This window comes from Helicoverpa zea, chromosome 12 (genome assembly GCF_022581195.2).
Source record: "Helicoverpa zea isolate HzStark_Cry1AcR chromosome 12, ilHelZeax1.1, whole genome shotgun sequence".
Classification (NCBI taxonomy): Eukaryota; Metazoa; Arthropoda; class Insecta; order Lepidoptera; family Noctuidae; genus Helicoverpa; species Helicoverpa zea.
Window position 1 is genome coordinate 7,975,458 of NC_061463.1, and position 22,718 is coordinate 7,998,175.

The window sequence follows — 22,718 nt, forward strand, 5'->3', positions numbered from 1 at the left end:
TTTAAGACGACAGAATAGACGCTTACTCATACCGTCATACTCATTGATACGATAAGTATTACTTAATTCGTTTGATTTCTTAAATTACTAAGACAAAATGTGGACACTACCTAGTCATCTAATATAATACGTAGGTACTTAATATTATCAAATGTATAAGATAAAAAAATTAAACATGGTTAAACATATTTTCGCAGATTTATAGATTTTTCTCTTTTAATTATTTTGGTGACCGTACCCAAATACAGTTTTGCCCGTAAGTGTTTACCTGTTGTGCGTATTATATATGGTACTAAAAGTTAATTTTCTCCACGCGTTGAAAAGGCTTCATTAGAATGAATTTGTTTAAATATAGATCGAGACATTATCAAGTAAGTAATTGTTAATACAAAAATGTCATCGACCTGAAAATCAGAAGATGGAGATAACTTCTGTAACCCGTGTTCGTCTCCGCTCTGTCGCTATATGCAGTCAAGCGAACCCAAAGTCCAATCGTTAACAAAATCGTTTTGTTTTCGTCATACACAGTGGCGTGATTCAAACGAACCAATTAAGTTCCTTGCCTCGATTAGATAAACAAACTACCATACTTTCATGATTTACGCTACACGTTGTTTATTACACGCGTGTGTGTACGCAGTACGTATTAACTAAATATACCAGTATCATTACTCAATAGATATGATTATCGTGGAAGTATTCGTCATGATTGAATATTTCCCGCCACGCCGGCATTCATCGAAAAGTCGTGTACATGAATGTACAACATTATTTTCAGCACTTCATCTTTTTCAAGATTTATATTTGAATGCATTTAATTTTTCTTAAAAAAAAATGGTAATTAGTTCGGTAGCGCCAAATATCTTTGCATTTTTTGATTTGTTCTTATTTTTTTTTATTAAAGTGAGGTCAATTGTTTCTTACTTCAGACAAGCAAACCTGAATTTCAAAATTTGGTGGGAACTGTACAAAAAAAATCATGTTCTTGATTTTTTTTTTCAACAGGATCTTTATCTGGAGGATCTGCAAATGCCCTGGCTGGCCTCAGGAAATAAACATCAAATTACCCTGAGATTTCTCAGGGTAATTTGGTGTTTCAGGGATTTGATGAACACGAAACATTATTTTGGTACCAGTACCAAAGTAATGTCTTAAGACCACTCGTATATTTTTGTACTTTATTATGTACTTCTTTCATTATTCAAACTAAAAATGTAAAAAAAATAGCAAAGCTCACATAATAATATGTTCAAAAATAAAATGAAAAATTTACTTTTGAATCATTTCCTTAAAGTCACAATAAATATTAAAATCTGCAAAAAGCAGCAAATACCACACCAAAAAATTCCCATTTTGACACATGACGCAGAATAAAAACGTGACAGCGTAATTTTATCAGTTGTTTCGTGAACCTTTCGAGGGGCGGAGGCGCTGTGCGTTGAGCGAACTGTTTCGTTTTAATTCAATTACCAAAAAATATTATTATAAAAGTATCAGTTTTCTGTGTGTGGTTTAAATAAAATCAGGCTCTATAAAGATGAGTGAAAATAACGAAAACAAAAAAGAAATTCGTGTGTGGTGCGATGGGTGGTGAGTAATATCGGGTTTTTATTTTTACTTCATGTCTTCGTGCTTGGATTATTGGAAACATTACACTTACTCGAATGCTCCTGTTGTTTTGCTCCAGTCACAAAGCATATATTGCGAACAAGTCCCGCAATACTTTCATAAATATGAGCTACAGTACCTCGCTGGAATAATTATAAAACATCCGGCGCGAATGATTTCAGTTTGCACTCGCTGTGTACACATGGTTTTCTCTAAATAATTAGTCGGCGTATCAAAGTGGGGTGCTGATTTCTGTTTAATTTCCAGTTATGATATGGTGCATTTCGGGCACGCAAATTCGCTGAGGCAGGCTAAAGCTCTGGGCGATGTTTTGATAGTGGGAGTGCACACAGATGAAGAGATCTCGAAGCACAAGGGTCCCCCAGTGTTCACACAAGAGGAGCGCTACAAAATGGTGCGTGCCATCAAGTGGGTTGACCAGGTGGTGGAGGGTGCTCCCTATGTGACCACACTTGAGACTCTGGACAAGTATCAGTGTGATTTTTGTGTGCATGGAGGTAATCCTTTTTGTAGTTTCATTACATTTTAAATATTATTTTCATTGCTAATGTAGTGTAAATAAATTATGAACATCATATAAAATATTCTATATAAAACATTACACAATACAGTAGGTAAATAATAAATATTTTCAGACTGCATTATAAACAGTTTTTTTTTGTAATCTTTTCAGGGCCAATTGTATTTCCTGCATTCTATAATATGACCGCAAAAAAATATTAAATACTTGTTGTGTTCTGCTTTTTTTATGCTTCTGGGCATAAAAACCAGAGATCATAATGATCAATGGTCACATTTTTTAAATTAATATTTATACTGAGACTAATTTTCAATATTTATGGCTTTTGGCCCCATTGGTCCAAATAATTCTACTTTAGCTTAAAGACCTCATTGAACAAAGTTATCAATATTTTTTCTTTATTACTTAGGAATAAGTTATAGTGGATTAAACAATTTAACACTAAGCATATTTTTTTTCAGATGACATCACAGTGACTGCAGATGGAATAGATACATATCATTTAGTGAAAAAAGCCGGCCGTTATAGGTAATTTTAAGTCCATAAAATACTTGCATGCAATAAAATTTTATAGCCCAGTCATAATCTTGAAAATAAATTGGTATTTCACACTTTATAACGTAGTAGATTATGTATTGTTACTGGTCAATGTGAAACGCAGAATAAAACCTGCATTCTGAAATTACAGAATCATCTTTTTTTATCGTTAACTTTCAATGCAATTAAAATTAATTTGTTATGCATTTCGTGTAACAGAAAAATATTGCTTTATTCTCTAGCTTAAAAACATAAATCAATTTTCTGCTATTATGCCAGAAACCTGAGTCAACTAATTCACATTAACAGTATACCTCTGATGTCCATACAATTGTTTTTGTTTCCTCTGTTATTGCTATATTGGGTTTTTATAATGAGATTATTACTTACTATGTAATATAAGTTATTTATTAATAAACCATTTTCCTTGGCTTTAAAAGCTTTTCCCATTGGGAGCTGTATGCACTGCATATGATTTTTATGATGATTAAGTCATTACCAGCAAAAAATTTTGAATATTTCAGGTTTTCTGAGGATTATTACAATTTTATTTGTCGCTACTTCCACCCGCGTCCCCAGGAGACTACTTTCCGCTTATGGATAAAAAGTATCCATATCTTATTCTGATATAAAAGCTATATTACTGCCAAGTTTCATCAATATCTGTTCAGCAGTTTTGCATCAAATATAGATACACAAAGATAAATATTATTAGGATGTAAGATATTTTTTAATAAGTACCTACGTATGTAAATCTATAAATAGGAAGTAATTTATTGGCAAAAATAATGTTTACGAATAAGATGGAAAATTTTATTTGTTATGCTGTACCTTAATAAATCTTCAAGGAGGTGAAATAATACACCCGGTCAAATCTGGGTTTTTATAATTGTGTTGATTTGGGAAGTCGTACAACTTAGGTGTAACATATTGACTGTGAAGCCAGAATAATATTTTTAGACCTGGATTACAACCTGCTTAGCTATTTTAGCTTTTTTTTTAAGAATGTTATGTTTTATTTGAGTGTTTGTATGCTTTCAGGGAAGTGCAGAGGACGGCTGGCGTGTCTACCACAGACCTAGTTGGGCGCATGTTACTACTTACGAGAGAACATTTCAAGTAAACATTCATGACATTCTTATAAAATTAACCATTAGCAAAAATATTCAGTACGAGTGTAGTGACGCTTGAAGCGATATAATTTTAAATTCTGTTTGTCTTAGAGAATTGTTGGAAAAAAATCTGTCACCTTTGATCTCATAATAATAATGCTTACGGTTCAATAAGTTTAATGTTATTTCAATGATTATCATTAATATTGTAAATTATGAAGAGAATATTAATTACATAACGATTACCTTGAGTTGGCGCTACTTAACATTATTAAAATACTTAACATGTTATGTTTATTACGATTCCGTTTTTAAGCCTGTCAAATAAATAGAGTTACAAGCTATTTCTGGTATTTACCCGTGAAGCGCCAGTTGTTGTAGAAAAATAATTAATCGAGTACACACTTTCATAAAAAATAATCAGCTGAACTAAACCATTATGTTTTCACTAGCTGTTCCCTGCGATTTCACCCACTTCTCACAGCCGGTAAAAAGCCTATGTCTTTTCTCACGCTCTTGTCTATCTGACTGCAAAATTTCATGTAAATCGGTTGAGTAATTTTGGCGTGAAAACGTGACAGGCAGATAGCGCAATTATATCATAATTATAGTAAAGATGATCCTAAGTTAAATAAAAATTAGTATTAAACATAAGTTATTGACTTACTATAATTGACACGACCCTGACCCTGATGAGGCGATAAAATAAGCGTTTTGCGGCCGGTTTCCAAAACCAGAAATTATGATTTAATAAATTAATTTAAAAATAAATACTTTGATTATGTAATGCTAGGAATTGAATAGGCAGTTATTCTCAAGGTTCCTCAAAATCATCGCCTTTATTTTATTTGATAAAATAATGATAGACGTTCTCATGAATATCTAGTATCCACAAAGCCTATGTAAATCCCGGAAATTCAAGCATTATATATTTGCGGCGGAATATTTATTTACTTACATATAAAGCATTCTATTAAATAGTCTCATTGAAGCCTTCAGTGTTGCGGCGGAATATTTATTCACTTTCCCAAAATGAGACTAAAACGACACTACTACGATATTAATTTAGTCTTACAGGAATGGTTCGTATTAGAATCCCATACTAGGGTGTTATTAGGAAATTGTAAAAATCTATAGCATCTTACTAAATTGACTCATCGAAACCCATAAATCACCATATCATCTCATTCTCGTTTACACTTAAGGCCTATTGATTTCCAGGAGAGGTGACAAAGAGTACTCCGTAGCGCTGGAGCACTCATCTAACCTGGGAACTGACTCAACGGCCCGGTCTCCGTACACTGGCTGCTCACAATTCTTGCCCACCACGCAGAAGATCATACAGTTCAGCAGTGGACTGTCGCCGAAACCCACCGATAAGGTTGGCACATTATTATACGTGTGATTTTTAAGGTCATCTAAATTTATTGTATAAAGAGGAATATACAGGCTCCGAAACTAATGACCGGATTTGAAACAGTCTTTCACTGGCTGACTGTTGGGAAGTTACAAGTATGTCTGTATGACATAGAATATATTTTATCCAGGTTCAGGGAGAAATTCACCTTTGGCACGGGTGAAACAGAAACAGCTACTTTATTGATATAAGCTCAAACACGAGACAGTAAATTGCTATATTCTTTGAAGATTTTAAAGAAGATCATTTCTAAATTGACGAAAAGCCAAGCATGAACAAGAGTTCTTCGACTTTTCAAGCTTTCCATCACAAGATCCTTTTTTGTTGCAATGGAATCACATTTTCTTTATCGCTCCACAAATCACAAAGCTTTCTTACTATATTTCGCAAATCTTAACCAATTATAAATCTATTTCAGGTTGTTTACGTAGCTGGCGCCTTCGATCTCTTCCACGTCGGTCACCTGGACTTCTTAGAGGCTGCACACGCGCAAGGCGACTTCCTCATTGTAGGCCTGCACACTGATCTCGAAGTGAACCGCTACAAGGGGTCTAACTACCCTATTATGAACTTGCATGAACGGGTGCTGTCAGTACTTGCCTGTAAGGTAAATAAAGCTTTATCTTCTGTACTAATAAAATAAAGAGGAAATATTTTGTTTGTTGGCTCCAAAACTGCTGAACTGCTTAAAACATTCTTTCACCATTAGAAACCTACAAATATTCCAGAGTAACATAAAATATATTTCATTTGGGTAAGGGCAGACGTTTCGCCGAAATGCGATTGTAACCGTGGGCAACATATTCTTTTATGATTTTTTTTCGTAGGGTGTCAAACGAAAAAATCCGATAAAGTTAATGTATTTTGCGATGTTCCATTTTGATAAGCACTATCTAGTAAAAACAAGGCTATGCCCCAAAAAATATGAGAAAAACTGTCTGTAACAGAACTTTGTTTTTATTTCCCCTCTGGACTACAGTTTGTATGCATCAATTTTGCTGGACAGAAGATTACCCATATATGTAATCAACAATTTTATATTTTCCTTTAGCCTAAAAGCAATTAAATAGCTTTTTTTTTTTCAGTATGTTCATGAAGTTGTGATCGGAGCGCCGTACAGCGTGACAGCTGATCTCATGGACCACTTTCGTGTGAAGGTGGTGTGTCACGGACTGACCACGATAGCGACTGATTCAGACGGCTCTGACCCCTACAAAGTGCCTAAACAGCGCGGCTGCTTCAAGGTAAGAAGAAAGAAGAAGAAATTCCTATGTTGCACACATTTATGCTCTCGAAAATTATGTTTCCTTTTCGCATAATAATTTTAAAATCAAAATCAAAAGTTATTTATTCAAAGTAGGCTGAAAATCAGCACTTTACAAACGTCAAATTTACAAAAGACAGCCCCCAAAACGCCCGCCCTTCACCACTTCCTATGTGTTTTTGCTGGGAAGAAGAAGTGGTGGAACAAACTCCCCTTTATTCAAGTATGGCTTGAAACACTTGCCGTGCAAAATCAGGCACCATGTCTAATGTTTTTTTTTCTTTTAGATAATAAATTCTGGCAACACCATGACAACAGAAGACATCGTGCAACGAATAATACGCCACCGTTTGGAATTTGAGGTCCGCAACACACGGAAAGAACAAAAAGAGTTGGCAATATCGAAAGCTTTGAAAAAAGATCAGCATGTTAAACAAAACGGCAATTGTGAAATTGCCAACACTAGCTAAAGATGAGAGCTGTGAAGTTTACTCTATTTACCAAATATATTTGTGTTAGTTTGTGCTATTTAGGTGTAGATTCGAGAATAAACCAGTTCACTATTGTTAGTGCGAAGTCCCCACTGTCTCAAAGGACAATCATTGTTGATGACATTTAGTTCATCTATTTAGGAAATACTTTTCTCTGGTTCTGCAGTAGAACCGATGAAATATTTAAAATAATTATAATTTAGTAATTTATTTCCATATTCGATTTGATGTGATGATTCTAATATTTTATTTATTCTGTATTGCTTCTTCAAATACTTATTATCAATTGAAACATGATTTTTCCACTAACTCTATAAAACAATTTATTTTTAGCCATTCTTACTCTGTAAATACTTTTTATGGGTCAGTTAATAGTTTTAATGAAATTCCAGTGTTTGCCCGCCTATTAATTACAACATACTTACTATAATGAATTAGTTTTTAAAATAGGTTGTATCAAACGTAGCAAATATTTGATGATATTTATGTTTTCGCCGAGTTCATTTTAATATAAATTATTATTTGCTACAGCAAAGGCTAGCACATCAGATGCTGTTAATTACAATTATTTCTAAGTTGCAGTGAACTGTTATCAAACGTTGACTCAAATCTGAGTTATGTTTCGGTAGTCAAGCATAAATTCGTATTAATTATCAATTATAATAGTTAGGTATAAAATTGTAATATTGAACTCATATTTCCATACAGCTTGGCAAACATTGTCGAGGAATTGAATTTTCTGTCTGAAAAAATATTTTATGTAGAAATGTTCCTGCAAAGGTTTAGAAAAGGCTTATATATAAAAACAACAGGTTATTTAATAAAAATCTTCGAAAGAAAATACATACATGGTACAGTAAGGTTAGCAAAATAATAAAATAGCCCGTAAAATTACTGTCGTTTTGCCTAGTTGTAAATTAATTGCATTTGTTTATGGTCCAACTGTCTTTAAATGTAAATCTATTTTAATATTTATTACGAAATAATACAATGCGCAGTATACAGTCGGTACATTTATTATGATTTATTTATTAATGTTATGAATCAATATTGTGGCATCGTTCAAAGGTGTATTTACAATTTATTGTTATTTCCTAAGTTAGAAAATTAATTATAATTTGACGTTATGTACAAATTGTTTTTGTTGATATGTTTTATTTCTGTTACGAAATCTAATCTAATTTACGTCAATAGACGCGAGTTTTAATAGCTCTCTTAATGTTTTTTTTTTGAGAATACAAGGTTAAATGAAATTGGCGCAATAATTAAGTAGACTTAAATCTACAATCTATATCGATAATAAATAATGTTTACGAGAATAAAACACGTTCTATTTCAATAAAGTTGTATGAAGATAAAAAGTTATATTTTTTTGTCTTGCCTTTTTTTACTAACACAGACGTCTGTGCCTACCTATCCGATGACTATTACGAAGTCTAGGCTCTTTCACAAGAGCGAATATCGTGGTGCTGTAGGAAACCTGTCCCTTGCTCTCAGTTGTCATCATCACTTGTATCATATTGCAGGGCCCCGATTCTCCTAAGTTAATAATGTCAAAATCGAATAGAAATCGAATCGCAATATGATCGTAATAGCAGTTTTAACCATATCGGGCATTCTGCTACTAATAAAAGACCAATCGTATTCGATTGACATTTGATTGGTGTGCGATTGGTCTGCTATTTTGATGATTTTGGTCTATACGGTAGTTTGCTGTACAATCATTTTGCAATCGTAAATCATTTGCAGACAAAATGATTCATTATTGAATGACAGAAAAGGATAAAAAGGCTTATTTCAAAGAAAAAATAGCGGAATGCCACATACGCTTCAATCGTAATCGAGTCGGGATTGGATCTCAGTCGAATCGAGTCGAACGTCAATCGAAGGTCGCTTAAGTAAAATTAGGAGAATCGGGCCCCAGTTCTGAGTTTGTGCCGTGCGAACCGAACATTGCCGCGCGGAAAATTCGTCAGTGTGAAACAGATTACGCAGCTGAAAATACTGAGATGTCGGTGATGGACGGCTGCGGATATAATATCTGATGTCGGAAATTATTATATTTAAGAATAATTGAAAAAGTGTAAAACAAATTGGTTAAGTATTTTACATCGGAGAGAAAGTGCTACTAATTAGTGACTGATACTTGAAGTTTGAACCAATATTTGGTTCAAACTTGACTACAAACAAATATAAAGTTCAAAGTTTGAAACAGCTGTTATGTTTTTATGATAAAACTAAAAAAAGTTACTTTGAGAAAGTTATTTATAATCATGATTAGAATAACGTGTTCCAGTATTGTATTGTATTTGTATACTAATATAATTACCAGTCACCCTACAAGAAACATATCCTTAAAGATTGAAGAAAATCGTTAATGAAAAAATAGGTCTGTGTCTAATGTTTCGGGTCGTGTGAATAGGGCTTAAGTGCGAAAAGACTGGTATCCATTTTATAAATTATTTTTCACAAGACACTATGAGTGGCAACATTCTTCAAAAATTCAAAATGGCAGGAACAAGTAGTAGATATTTATTTCTATGTTTGTGAAATAATAAATCATAGTGACGTGGTGTAACGGAATTAAAGTGATTTTGGACTGAATACTATTAGAACATTTTAGGTCTGGGATTTTATTGAATACAGCAATAATTTCAAACACAAGGTAAGTTTTTTGCGTAGCCGCCCACAGTTGTATTCATCTGTTTCGTTTTAGTCTATTTCTAGTTATTATTGCGGTGTCACGTTGTATTATCTGCTTTTTATTAGTAATGCCCATTATAAACATTTCTTTTGTTGTTGATAAATGTCACATTAGCCCAAGGATAGTCGTGATATCACATTGCAAACAGTTCCAATTGTAACATAGATTTTTGTTCGGTAACCAGACACTACGCATTTGTAAGTTATTATTAACTTGTGGTTCCATCAGTTGTTACCAGGAATAAAGGATTGTGTTTGGAGGTAAAGAAAATTAAATATTATCCACCTGTTGAATAGAATAGTTCGTCATTACTCATGTGTTACATGAAGGTACTTACTTACGCCGGTTTAATTTCGGTTCCAAAAGACTAATTGGAAATAAGATAGTATTAAAGTCACATAGGTACATACTCTCACACGTTGTATAATTTTCAAGACTACTTTGGAACAAAACAAATGTGGCCTAAAGTTGCTACAAAACAAGGTCAAGATCACAATGTAAAAGTAAACAGTATACGTTTTTACCCGACTGCGCCAGAAGGAGAGTTATGTCAATAAGTATATCACGACTACATGAAAGGCATGCTATTTTATGCAATTATATTTCTCTGTCTTGTTCCACACAGTCGTTAGTAACAAGCTTAAAAACACTTTATAATAGTTATTGTAGATTTTTGTAGCCTGCAATTTATTTGTAGTGCAATGGCCTTTCTTTGTTTGTCTGTAATTCAGATTGCACTTGACCTCTATACCATATAGAAAGAAATGACTATACTCCTAAATAGCAAGGAATCTCGGTTACACCTGGATCTACATTTTTTTAAGCAAATATTTTTTCCTATACTTCATTTGGTTACTTATACGGAAATTATTTACTTTACCTTATATGTATAGAAATTGGATTTTATATAATTAATATTTTTTTTCCTGAAGAAATGAGGATATTTAAATTACTCATTACACTGTAGATAGTCACCCCATATTTAATACATGTTACTTTCCTCATTAATCATGATAGGTAAATTGAGAGTACCATATAATTAGTTAGAATGCTTGCTTCGCGACAAATGCAGATGCAGATATTTGGAGCATCGGATACCAAGATTGCCCATGATACTATTCTCTGCTATCATACTCAGTACTAAGTAAATTCATATTTTTTTATGCTATTTAACATTTGGGCAAAAAACCCTTTCAGCTTCCTCAATCTAAATAATTTATTTGACGATTGACAAAACTATGAGATTACTATTTTGTAAGGCGGGATGTAAGAGCTGACAGAATATTTTTTATTTCTTATTTCTTAGCATTATGGGAAAAATCTGAGCTTCATATTGCACCACTCAACACTCATAATTTAATAGTTTATACATAAATATAATAAAATTAAAAAAAAAAAATAACCTGGCCCATCAAACTTGCAGAAAAGCCTTCATGTTTTCCTATGTCTGTATCTCTGGAAAATGTTGAAAAACCATTTTTGTCTGAAAAGGATGAATTATCGATAAAAAAAATGCAGCAGGACTCTTAGAAGTGCGCGTAGGCTTAGGCAGGATTCGCCGCACAGCCTGTGATGCGCAGGCGCCGCTCGCCTCGGGCAGTTCGAGCCATGAGTCACAGCCGCCCAAAATAACTTGGGAATGGGCGCCGCCTACCGCCCGGGGCGGGCGGCTTGGTTGAGCTCAGTGGCAGCTGCGACGCCGCCGCATCTAGAGAGCGGTCGAGGTGGAGCGCGCGAGCCTCGTATTGACAGACGGGTGGTGGCGGCGCCGGCGCGGGATGCGCCGCCATGCCGGTACGACACCGCGAACTCGGCGACGAGCTCGCACCCCCGGAGCCCAAGCGCTGCAGGCACTGCGACGGTACGATCACATACATTGCTTTGCAGCGCAGGCCTTTCGCAAAAACATTATACTTATCTAACACTCGGTGTCTTAACCTACCCCTTAACTAATAACACGTTATCAGCTTGAGTTCGAGAACTATCAAGAACTATTGGTAATACTTGACATTTCGGAGAAAATGGCTATCTATCTTGAACGCAAGTTCTGCTTTTCTGCAAGATTACTTATCCACTGATTTGAAATTGAAGGATTAAAGTACATAAAACCGCGTGAAGTGTTGTGTTTTCTGCCATCAAATAAAACATTAACAATTCTTTTAATAATAATCGGTGTCTATATTATGTGTCGATTAAGTTTTTAATGACACGTTACCAAAGTTTGTAATGAGATAATAAATACATAGTTAAGGAACTATTTTCGATTAGAAATTGATAAAATAGCGGTCATCATTCCCCTGCACAGTGGTCCTGAAAGCGAAACAGATGAAAATTATTTAACTTCTTTCTATCCGGCTAATAACTCATATCCGAACGAATTATATATAGTAAGCATCGACTTTATGAGATAATTGGATCGTTATCACTTGCCGTCGGCAAGGTGTGATAACACTTTATAGGTCTTTCTGCTTCTTAGCGTGTTCTTATTCATGAAAGGATAGAAACAATGCAATTAAGAAAACCATTAATTCATATTTAACTGGAATAAACCGTTAAGATAATGTTCAATTTGGAAATCTTAATAATATGTATTCTTACCCGGTCCGTCCCGCTGTTGAATCTCAGTCTGTACATACCATAATCATTGTTTACATTGAAGCGCATTATAACATGTGCTAAAAGAGATTATGAAATGAAATGCAAATTCGGTTAATGGTTGCGCTGCAGGAAAATTATCTTTAGCCCGCCCTTAGTCACTGGAGTAAGTAATATGTGTCACGCAGTCGGGAATGGAAAGAGCTTATAAATAGGTGTTCAGACTCCACTACGAGTGGGCCACATTCCCCACCTTATGTAACAGAAAGCTCGTAAACAAATGCGTATTCTGACTTACCTTCACATGTTGCGATTTGCTCGTACGCTCTTATTTTGTTGTAGGGTTTGCTAATCGCAGACGTATCGTCGTTGCACACTGTAAACGCATTTTAATTTTGCGTTCAAGTTGCCGTTTTATAATGTCGATGACCCTTGCCGAGTATGATTCACACATCTTTGTGTTTTCCTTATTCAACAGAAATATAATTTTAATTAGTCTTATCAAGTTTGTTGCAGCAGTTAAGGCAGAATTGATTGACTGGCGGTTGTTAATTCAAGCTATATTGCAAGGGTGTGTTGTGACTGAGCCGGTGTTGTGACAGGTGCTGCGTCACTCGGCGACGGGATCTGGCGAGACTTGCACGTCGATTAATTAGTATTGCCTGTCGAGACCACAGCCGCAGACCGCAACCGCTCAAATGAAATCATCGGTCATCATTACGAATCTCGCCAAAATACATAGCTGCACATTCTGGCCAAATTATCTTATTAATTGGGAACAGTTATGAGCTGTTAAAACTGAGTCTGTGTATATTCTTATAGCAGCAGAACAGCTTAGATAATTTTAAGAGGAATTTCGAATCAAGCACTTCGAATGAATGTGCAAAGATTTACTCTCTGGGAAACCCAAAGTGAAGAAAGTGCACAAGTTTGGCTGTACTTCTAAATAACATTGTGTTTATTTTCCATGTTTATCAGAAGAGTAGAATCATTCATAACTATCGTTGCTCACGTAGTACTATGAGGCTAGTAGCCTTTGCCAAGCTGTCACTTCTCTCTCGCGGCTTTACGATCAAACTGGCTCGGTATTCTGTCTGCTCTCGCTTTATTAATTGTGATTTTAATAAGGAGGAAGTACTATCTTAAACCCTTTTTAAATACCGACATAGTTCATATCATCATCAAAAATGAAACAAGACATGAGAAACTCGTGTTTAAGTAGTAGTAGCATTATCTTCACTGTTCTGCCCACCTCCACTGCAGAGCATGTACTATTTATTATTTCTATTCATTCGAAACTAGAACACTAGTTAGTATTATGTCATGCAAATTATTACGAACATTTGTCATTGGGTAAAATTCGGATTATAGTTCGGCCATTCAGAGAATGCGTTCCTGACACGTCGCGATTGAACTGACGACGTAACTTTGCAATGGCGTTGCAGTTACGATAAAAATATTTTTGCTGGTTGTTTACCGTTTTAACAATTGAGGAGCATTAAAACAACATTATTATATCAATAATCAATGAATGTTATTACGTCGTCAGTTCAATCGCGACGTGTCAGGAACGCATTCTCTGAATGGCCGAACTATAGTTATTTGCTATGTTGATCACATGGTCTAGAAAAGTCCCTGAACTGCTGTACTGCTGGGAGCCCTGTACTGCTTATCACATATCAGGGCATATCCAGATATTATAACTTAAAAAGGAAGACCAGAGATTATCGCAATAATCAGGACGTTTTAAGGTCTGGAAGTCAGCATTCCTCTCATTCCATATAATACTTATTAGGCGTAAGGATAACAGTTGTGTAAACTTGTAACTTGCAGTAATAGACAGACGGGCTGGCATCTTGGCAGCAGCTTTACATACTGCTACCGCACTCATGCCAAACTGAGCTTTGTGTATTTCACTAATTGGGACTAGACATCTGGTAAATTCGTCGTGGATCTTATCATCATAGTTGTGATGAAATGTTTTTATGTTGACTGCTTCTTTCTGTAATGATGCACATATTTATGAAAGATGATTTAAGTTGGGGATTCTCCACACAAAAACATCATGGATCCATGAACATTAATATATCTTGAGAATGAACTCTCATTTTTTAGAGGCAACGAGGTGATTAGGACTGTCATAAGACGTTTAGTTAATCCTTCTGATGTGAAAATAACTAATTCACAGCAGTTCATTAAATCAACAGTTTGAAGATCCTATAGATAGAATCATTTAAACAATCTTAGCCTTTGTATCCAGAATTAAATTCTAAGAAGTTTCTTTAAATCCATGCGTGATGCATGCATTCTGATTTTTGTTTATTTCCGAGGCTAACCTATATACGTTCTCGTTAGAAGGTTCACGAAAATAGTTATATTTCGTCAACACATGATCATCCATTTAGGAATTTTATTTTGCGTCATTCGCAGTGCATATACGTATAAGTTAAATTACAGGGGATGAGTATGACTTTCTGTCTACTATTTAGTATTGATTGTTGAGACGTTAGGAAAGCGTAATCGGTGCTCGTCATCGTAGAGGACAAAGTAATATTGATTGACAGCTGTCATCTCTGAGGTTTAAAGTGTTTAGCGATGCTTTGAAGTCGCATTTTCTTATAAAAAAGCTAAAAGTTGTTAGAGTGCATTGAAAAATTTCGAAATCAGTGAGTAAATATTATCTTCACAGCTTTCATTTTGTGCCAATTTCTTTAATCGATGTTTTTCCTCATTAGAGATTCTTTCACAATGAAAATGCTATTACGTGCTGTGCTAAGTAAAATGTTATACCGATAGTATGAGTGCTGAGTCCATGTTGTCACGGGGTCAGCGTCGCAACGTAATTGTTTTTGCATAGTAGGGCGGTTACGCGCCCAGCTCCCACGTTCGGCGGCGCCCGCCCAACACATGCCAGCGCAAATATGTGAACAACTATTTGCGTTATGTCATCGAGAGTTTTTATTTACCTTATTGAAGCGGTAAATTGTTTTGTATATTTATCGTAAATTGCGTTATCAATTTCTTTACGAAAATTCATTTGTTTTTGTATCGGTCTGTCTTTATGATGAGAGTTCAATATGTTGATGTACTTTCATTGGTGTTTTTTGGGTTGATTATGTTGAAGGCTTTTTGCTATAAACACTTTAGCGAAACTTTTTTCTGGAGAAACCAAAACTACACTATATATTTCTATGTTTAAAACAATGAATGAGTTGTTTTGTCTCTGAGTCTATGTGTATTATTCATCTTCCTAAAATTATTCCGTAGTCATCTTGTGTGACACCCACGAGAAGGGATCTCCTATTATTAGCACGAAGCTTTCAAAGTTCAATTATGACCGAATCGCAAAAAATTAGCATTCAATATTGTTTTTTTTTTTTTTTAGATAATTTGTCAATGTTTTTTAAGGGAGTGTAAGAATTGCTGGGTATATAAATTAAACTTTATTCTTGTATAGTTCCGGAAATCCCAAAAGTTGTAACAGGTGAAAATTCGTACTCGGTGTTCGTTCGGTTCGTATTCGTGGTGTCGGGAGAAGAAATTTCCATCCATACGTTATTGCGACTCAAGATCATCCTCTTTCGACTGTCCTGCATGTGTCTTAGCTTCCTACTTAGAGATGTCCGGATCCAATGTTTGCCTAAACCTAACAATGTGATAAAATATAGTTTGTCAACCGACACCATCACTATTCTTTCGTAAGCTAAAAACTCCACCAAATTCTTAATCTGTGTATTTTATGAGCTTCATTACGTATTCACGGCTTATTCATGTTTGGCTGTTGAAAATAACTGTGTTATACCGTCACGGCGGACTAATCGTATTTTTTTATAGTTTGCTTTCATGGCGTCATGCTTCGTTGTTTTTCACGAAAAATAGTACAGAGGCTATGACTAGTTGACTACGTTTTCGTCGTCTTCGATGATGGCCTTAAAATAAAAGTGAATTTCCATCCAAGAAATGAGTCTATTTATGCAACAAGCGTCGGCGTCGCCGCTGTAGTGTTATAGGTCGTGCGTACCGCACATAGGAACGGAATGTTTGGTTTGAGGAGTCGCAAACAAACCCATAATTATTCCGAGAACAGTAGCTCGTACACAATGTATGGGTTAAGCGGCATTATCTCTGACTCAAGCTGCTTAAATTGCATTATGTGGCAGTTGTTGTTGCACTCTACTGTGATTGTGTTCACGTACATTCCAACATTGGAAATTGAGTACCGGATCAATTTTGAGTTCGTGAATGATTGTTCTGCACTTAAAATTATAATACCCTGTATTGTTAGTAAATGTTACAATTGTGATAACAATGTTGTACTTAACATTGTATTTTTGTACGGCTAGGTACTTCATTTTATTTATTTGGAACAGAATAAGCATGTATAGTATAATCGCATACATTTCTATCACCAGCCTATCATCCCACGCGAGTTGTAAGAGTAAACTGTAAGAAAATAGGTTAGTGTTATTCCAACTTGGCTCTTCTCTTTGCACTAAAAGCGACCATGTGTAAATTAATAGATTAGGATGAATAAGAAAATATTTAAGACTAGCTTCTGCCAGCGGTTTCACCCGCATCCCGTGGGAACCTCTGCACGAACCTGCAGTAGCCTATAGCCTTCCTCGATAAATGGGCTATCTAACACCGAAAGAATTGTTCAAATCGGACCAGTAGTTCCTGAGATTAGCGCGTTCAAACAAACAAACAAACAAACTCTTCAGCTTTATAATATTAGTATAGATTACAATTCGTGCTTCCTAGATATTTCCTGTAGTCAGTTCAATGTTGATGCGATTCTTGTCCTGTTTGATTGTTTTGTGTGTTGTCAGAAGCAGTACTTATTCGACAGTTTATGGGTGGCAGTTAAATATACCCGTCTCGGTTTGTCGTCACAAATAGAATTTTGGCACTGACTGTCTGTAGTTGTGTAATTCATGTATAAACCACTTGTTCAATCCAAACTATCTATTCACATTAAAACGTAACAAGTATGACGTGTAATTAAATATCGAAATGCCTTTAATGTGGACAATAAATAAACGATACAACTATTGAGACAATAAAACTGTCATCACCTGGCGTATAGTGTTCAGGAAATGCTAAATAACTTTTGACTATCGACTACCACATCGCGCTTTCTGTCGCTCAGTGATTTTCAACCTTTTTTAAATCCATTTTGTGCAAGAAGTATTGCACACACAATTTATTTGAAAAAAAAGATGATAGAAAAAAAAGATCTCGTTAATTATTTTTTTTGCTATAAAAGTAACTGTATTTTTGTTAACAATTTCTTTTTAACCTTACTTATAGACAACTAAACTGGTTACCCGACCCCCCAGAGGGTCGCGACCCACAGGTTGAAAACTCTGCTGTAGCTCATTAAGACATGTGTATTTTCATGAACTATTTTGTCCTAAATCGATGTTGTCCATCATCGCTGTTATTTTTCATAGCATATGTATTATTGACGATGGCTGAGTAATTAGCTGGCTCGTCCTCGTTCTAAATTTCCACCTTGACCTCGTTGTGTTACTTTACGATGTACTATCTGGTTTTATACTTTTCTTTTAGTAAAACTCATAAAACGACAGGTGCAAGTTGCCGACATATCATAATTTCTTAATTGTTGTTGTTATCATTCGATTCATTCTGTTGTTGTGGTGTAATAGTATTATGTTCTCGAAGGTAATCGACATACCGGTACAGTACGTTATACACGAATTGTGTACGGCCGTGGTTTACTGCCAAATGCATTACCAATAACGACATGAGCTTATAAGCTCCATGCGAGCTCGTACGTTTGCCGTGCACGCGAGTCGGGCATTCAGTATAATCAGTATGACCGTATGATTAACGCGGAGGTGTCGTCGAACGCGATTAGCGCTAGGTGCGCCGACCACATGAACCATATTACCGTTATCTGCTGACAGCATCTTGGACCCGTGTCAACTGGACTCCGACAAAACACTTTCAATTTCTGACTTTATTGAATCAATCTTCTTATTAATATCATAAAAGCTCTTTATTATAGTAAACATCTTATGTCTTTTACAAAAGCTAAGGTTTGGCATGAAGTTGGAATGTTTGTCAATTTTATAAAACTGCATCATTAACCAATGTTTTAAGCTAATATCTTATAATAAATTTCAGAAGAAAATTCTTTAGAATTAATGCTGACGCCCATTAATTATGCAACATGCAACGTGTAGACATATTTCGGTCGGCATCCAAAATAATATGCTGGAATCCTAACATGATAGATTTTCCCATTCTCGCCTAGATAAATATAGAACGGAATTTGTTTTTATTTCAGAGAGAACTTTTTACATGGTTTCACGCTTATGTTTGTTTAGAATACTGGTTGAATTTTATTTGTAAAAGGTTAAGTGCGCAATCGATTTAATTTGTAGTAACCACGACACATGGTATTCCTTTCTTTTTGATAATATGCAAGAAATATGAAAAATTACAATAGCATAGCACAATCACAAGTGGTTAAATGAAAAACAACTTTCTACACAGTGAAGTGGAAAATGTAAACTCAAAAGCCTTAGACTTTCTTATCTGCCACATGTGCCAAATAAAGTTTCTTCCTCGTAGATACCCACATAGAAGTTTCAAAACTAGTTAAAAACTACATTGAAATTATAATGAAATAGTTTTATACACTTTACGCCCAATAAAAATTCAGCTCTCGCGCGCGCTTTCGACCGGGGGCGACTCACGGGATTTCATAAGACAAATCTGTTAAATTAATGTGCTGCTCGGCATCCAACGCTAAGCATTCCCAAATATATTCTAAAATAAAGAGTGTCTCAGACAGCACGACATTGGGACTCATTCTATTTGGATTAGTCTATCCGGTCCGGGTCACGTACTACGTTTTATACATTGAAACTAAAAGTTTTATGAGTCGTGACTACCCAGTTTTCGTAATTTTCCCTCGAATACATGTTAGTTTACAATTCAATCACAACTCTTTTTAACTACACGTACATGTAATACGTTAATGTAAATTCTCCATTAGATTCATTTTGTTGACGTAAGAAGTTCCTGTTGATAATATGTACGTAAACTGTAGAATCTCATTCCCTCTCAGGTGTTGTATAGCGGATCTGTTTGGACATCACTTATTCCTCGACGTTATATAAGCGCTGGAAGTTGTTCGCGATTTTGACGTCAATGCTTTAAAATGCACGCGAAAAGATGCTAGTTTAGTTGCTTAGTGAATCAGTGCATGTGAAACTACTTCATGTCTATCTACTTAGCTGGTGTACATTTTACTTCTAACTATTTTAGGGAGTTATGTAACTTCATTCTGTTGTAATGTTTTTAAAACAACCATGGACGACGATAAAAATAACAGTTTTTACACAATGTTTATGTTTTGTTTTGTTGCCGATCCATTATACAGCCGGAACATAAGGCCATTCCACGGACAATATCATTATGTTTCTTACCTGATTATTTATTCATCCTCTGATGTCGAAATTGGAACATTAAAAGAAGTTTATTTCAATAAAAAGTGGATTTCCAAAATTCCTGCATGCCAGCAATAACAAATCCTCATTTTGACAAACACGCACTCATCACACTGTGGCTATAAATCATGCATACCAATAGAGTAGACGTACGTGAAGTTGTCCCCAAATTACCGATAGTGGATTATCCAAATATGTACTGACAAATTCCCTTGACTAATATCCCGCAAAAACAAAATATATTTTAATTCCCGAAAAATCAAGAAAGCAAATATTTGTACTAATGATTTATGTAGTGCAGCTGCGGAGGTTCCAGTCAACTGCACATATGTATGTTAATTCTGTTCAAATGAGTCAGGAGCGAAGACCAAGCCAAGTTACGTAATAACGCGTCCATTCATGGCACATCGTCGCCAAAAGTGAAATTTCGTCGCGCTCACCTCTGGGGCGGTACGTGTTGTAAGCTTGTAACCGGTATGCAATTTAGGGAAATAAATTTAATTGTGTCAGTGCACACGTGTTCGCCGGAAATGCCAGGTTTGTTTAGCTTGCAGATTTATTTCTGTCTATACGGTGTCATCTGGGGGCGTCATCCTCCGAGGCAGTCCCGCCTGGGTGCGCTTGGCGCTTGTTGACGTGAATTTCGCAACGTCTCTCGCGATACGCTCCCGCCGATGGAAATACAGGCCATATGACTGCGAAATTATTATTTTATTGGAATGGTATTTGCCATGTCCCATTAAGCTCGATGATCAATATATGACCAGTGCATTTGAAAATTATCATGTGCTTCGCTTTATTATTTTGATTTATATGGGGAGGGCGATCATACAGTCAGTTTACGCTGCAGACGAAAGTGATAATTTCTGGATGAAGGTCTTTAGATCAGTCCGCGATTCCGGATTGCATCGTTTTAGTCTACAAATGAGTGGATAAATAGTAACATTATCTAATTAGTATTAACCAACTATTAATTTGCAAATCTCGTTTCGTTATTTAAAAATACAATATCTTATCATCACCTCAGTTGCCCAATTTTTTTTAACATTTACAAAAAATATCGTTTTCCGAATACACCAAGACCCTACTCTATCTCCATTATATCTTTCATGCGTTTATTCATTATAAGGTACAGATGCCATTGAAAATAGGGTAGAAGAATTCACTGTAGAATAACTACATACTTAGTTAAAAATCTTATTTAGGTTGACACCCAAACGTTATGCATGACACATTTTGTTTACAGCAATAGTCGACTTAAATTTTTCTCTGCAGACTGCAATGAACGGCTTGAAATGGCTTATGGCATTCAATATTATGTATTGATTGACTAGATACATCAAAGATGTTAATCTTATAAAGTAAACAGATACGCTTTACACCTGTTGTAGACACGCTACGCATGCATTGTTCCTTGACATATCAATTAGGTCGGCCATTATTCATACCTAATACTTACGTTCACATTAGATCGGTAGTGTTTCTTCCTTATACCGAGGAATGTACTGTATTTAGATCATCCTGACATGCAACGTTTTTGACACAGATGTCGAAGATAGAGCGAAGTGGAGGAGAAAGACGAGGCACGCTCACCGCATCATCATATCGAACTAACAGCCAGGATGAGAGAGGTTGGCAATAACAAAAACTATTCGTTGAATTTTCTTTTTTTATTTATTTACTTTTCCATGGGACCCTGTTAAAGTCAAACTAATACTGGGTAGATGGTTTTGTGTCTTCAAATGTTGATTCTGGTCCTCCAAATATGACCTAAATACGAACTATGTATTTCAGATTAATGAAATGGGCAGTGCGTTTCTTACATAGTACGACACTAAATAAGAAAACTGTTTCATCTTCGTAACATGACATGCTGTTGATTAACGGCGTATAAATGTCAATCTATTTGCTAGTTCATTTCAAATATGTAAATTTTAACAGGGTCGTTTGCGATTTATGTATGTAGTTGCTTTATTTATGTTACTTGGCATAGTTTTCGTAAAAATAAGATATTTAAGTTCGTACTTTAGTAACCAAGTGTTATGTGTAAAAGTTTGTATATTGTTTTGGAAGAGATAAATCAGTCAGGTGTTCATGATTTAAGATATGTTCATTTGAAAGTTGGTGGAAATAAAACCTCAGTACTTATGCGTTGTTAAAAGGTTCCTTGAATATAACCAACAATAGTTTCAATGATGATAAGACTGGCAGTTTCCTATTTTGATTCCTGAATATAACATAGGTACAATACGTTCAACACCTGTTGACGTTTTAGTCACCGTAGAAATAGTACAACCAACAGAAATGGCACCAGATATAAACCAATAATATTAAGACAGCATCAGCATAGAAAATCCGCTGTGCCGTTCAACTGTCAAAGTTCCAATAGTACCTAACTAACTAACTAATGGAACTTCGGTTACCGGACAAAATGCCAACTTGGGTCTCGTAATGTACATTAGTTAGGCCGGTTCGCGTTCCTTGGTACACCGCCAGAATGACCGATCCTTTTGGCTTGTCGATACGCTGGTCGTAGCCCGCCGTCGGCTAAAATAATGTCAGTTCAGAGATTAACGAACTTCAGCCGCATGACCTATAAAACGGGTGCAGGTAAATTCATACCTGTAACTCATTGACTATACCTGCCACATCTATATACATTGCTGCATTTTGCGTTAGCACTATTCAGTTGGTATGAATCATCCACATCAAATATTATTCACTAACAACAGCAGAATACGTAGTTAATTCTTATATTAGTATAAGCAACGGACATACGCTCAAATAAAAGGTTCTAGAAGTTAAACAAACTTTTCCTTAAAGTTTATAGCATTTCGCAGTATGGTCGGGCACATAATATTGTTTTCTTTAGGGTTTCGCTCGGGCGACGACTGGAGCGTAGGTGGGTCGTATCAGGCGATGCTGTCAAACTTGTTTACGAAGTTTTGTCTATTTGCGTGCTCCCCAA

At 35.5% G+C, this 22,718-nt stretch overlaps 2 protein-coding genes across 7 annotated transcripts in view; both read left to right on the top strand.

The window, feature by feature from the left end:
- The first annotated feature begins 1,372 nt into the window (after positions 1–1,372).
- LOC124635192 (ethanolamine-phosphate cytidylyltransferase) lies at positions 1,373–8,331 on the top strand. The gene is made up of 8 exons (XM_047171010.1): positions 1,373–1,590; positions 1,876–2,126; positions 2,611–2,677; positions 3,728–3,805; positions 5,020–5,179; positions 5,634–5,822; positions 6,301–6,459; positions 6,767–8,331. Exons 1-8 carry the CDS (start codon positions 1,538–1,540, stop codon positions 6,947–6,949), a joined length of 1,140 nt encoding a protein of 379 aa, XP_047026966.1. The 5' UTR covers positions 1,373–1,537; the 3' UTR covers positions 6,950–8,331.
- Positions 8,332–9,468: 1,137 nt separating this feature from the next.
- The window catches only part of LOC124634821 (actin cytoskeleton-regulatory complex protein pan1), a 38,423-nt gene continuing 25,173 nt past the window's right edge, over positions 9,469–22,718 (top strand). For 2 of the 6 annotated variants that reach the window (XM_047170466.1, XM_047170465.1), the window contains exon 1: positions 9,469–9,635. Coding sequence is in view for 3 of the 6 variants with exons in the window: in XM_047170462.1 (XP_047026418.1) it covers positions 11,314–11,535; positions 21,297–21,381 (307 nt within the window). In the remaining 3 variants the exon portion in view is untranslated. Of the gene's footprint in view, positions 9,636–9,743; positions 9,935–10,762; positions 11,536–21,296; positions 21,382–22,718 lie in introns of those variants that run through there. The other 4 variants (XM_047170463.1, XM_047170462.1, XM_047170467.1 and 1 more) reach the window with 4 other exon arrangements.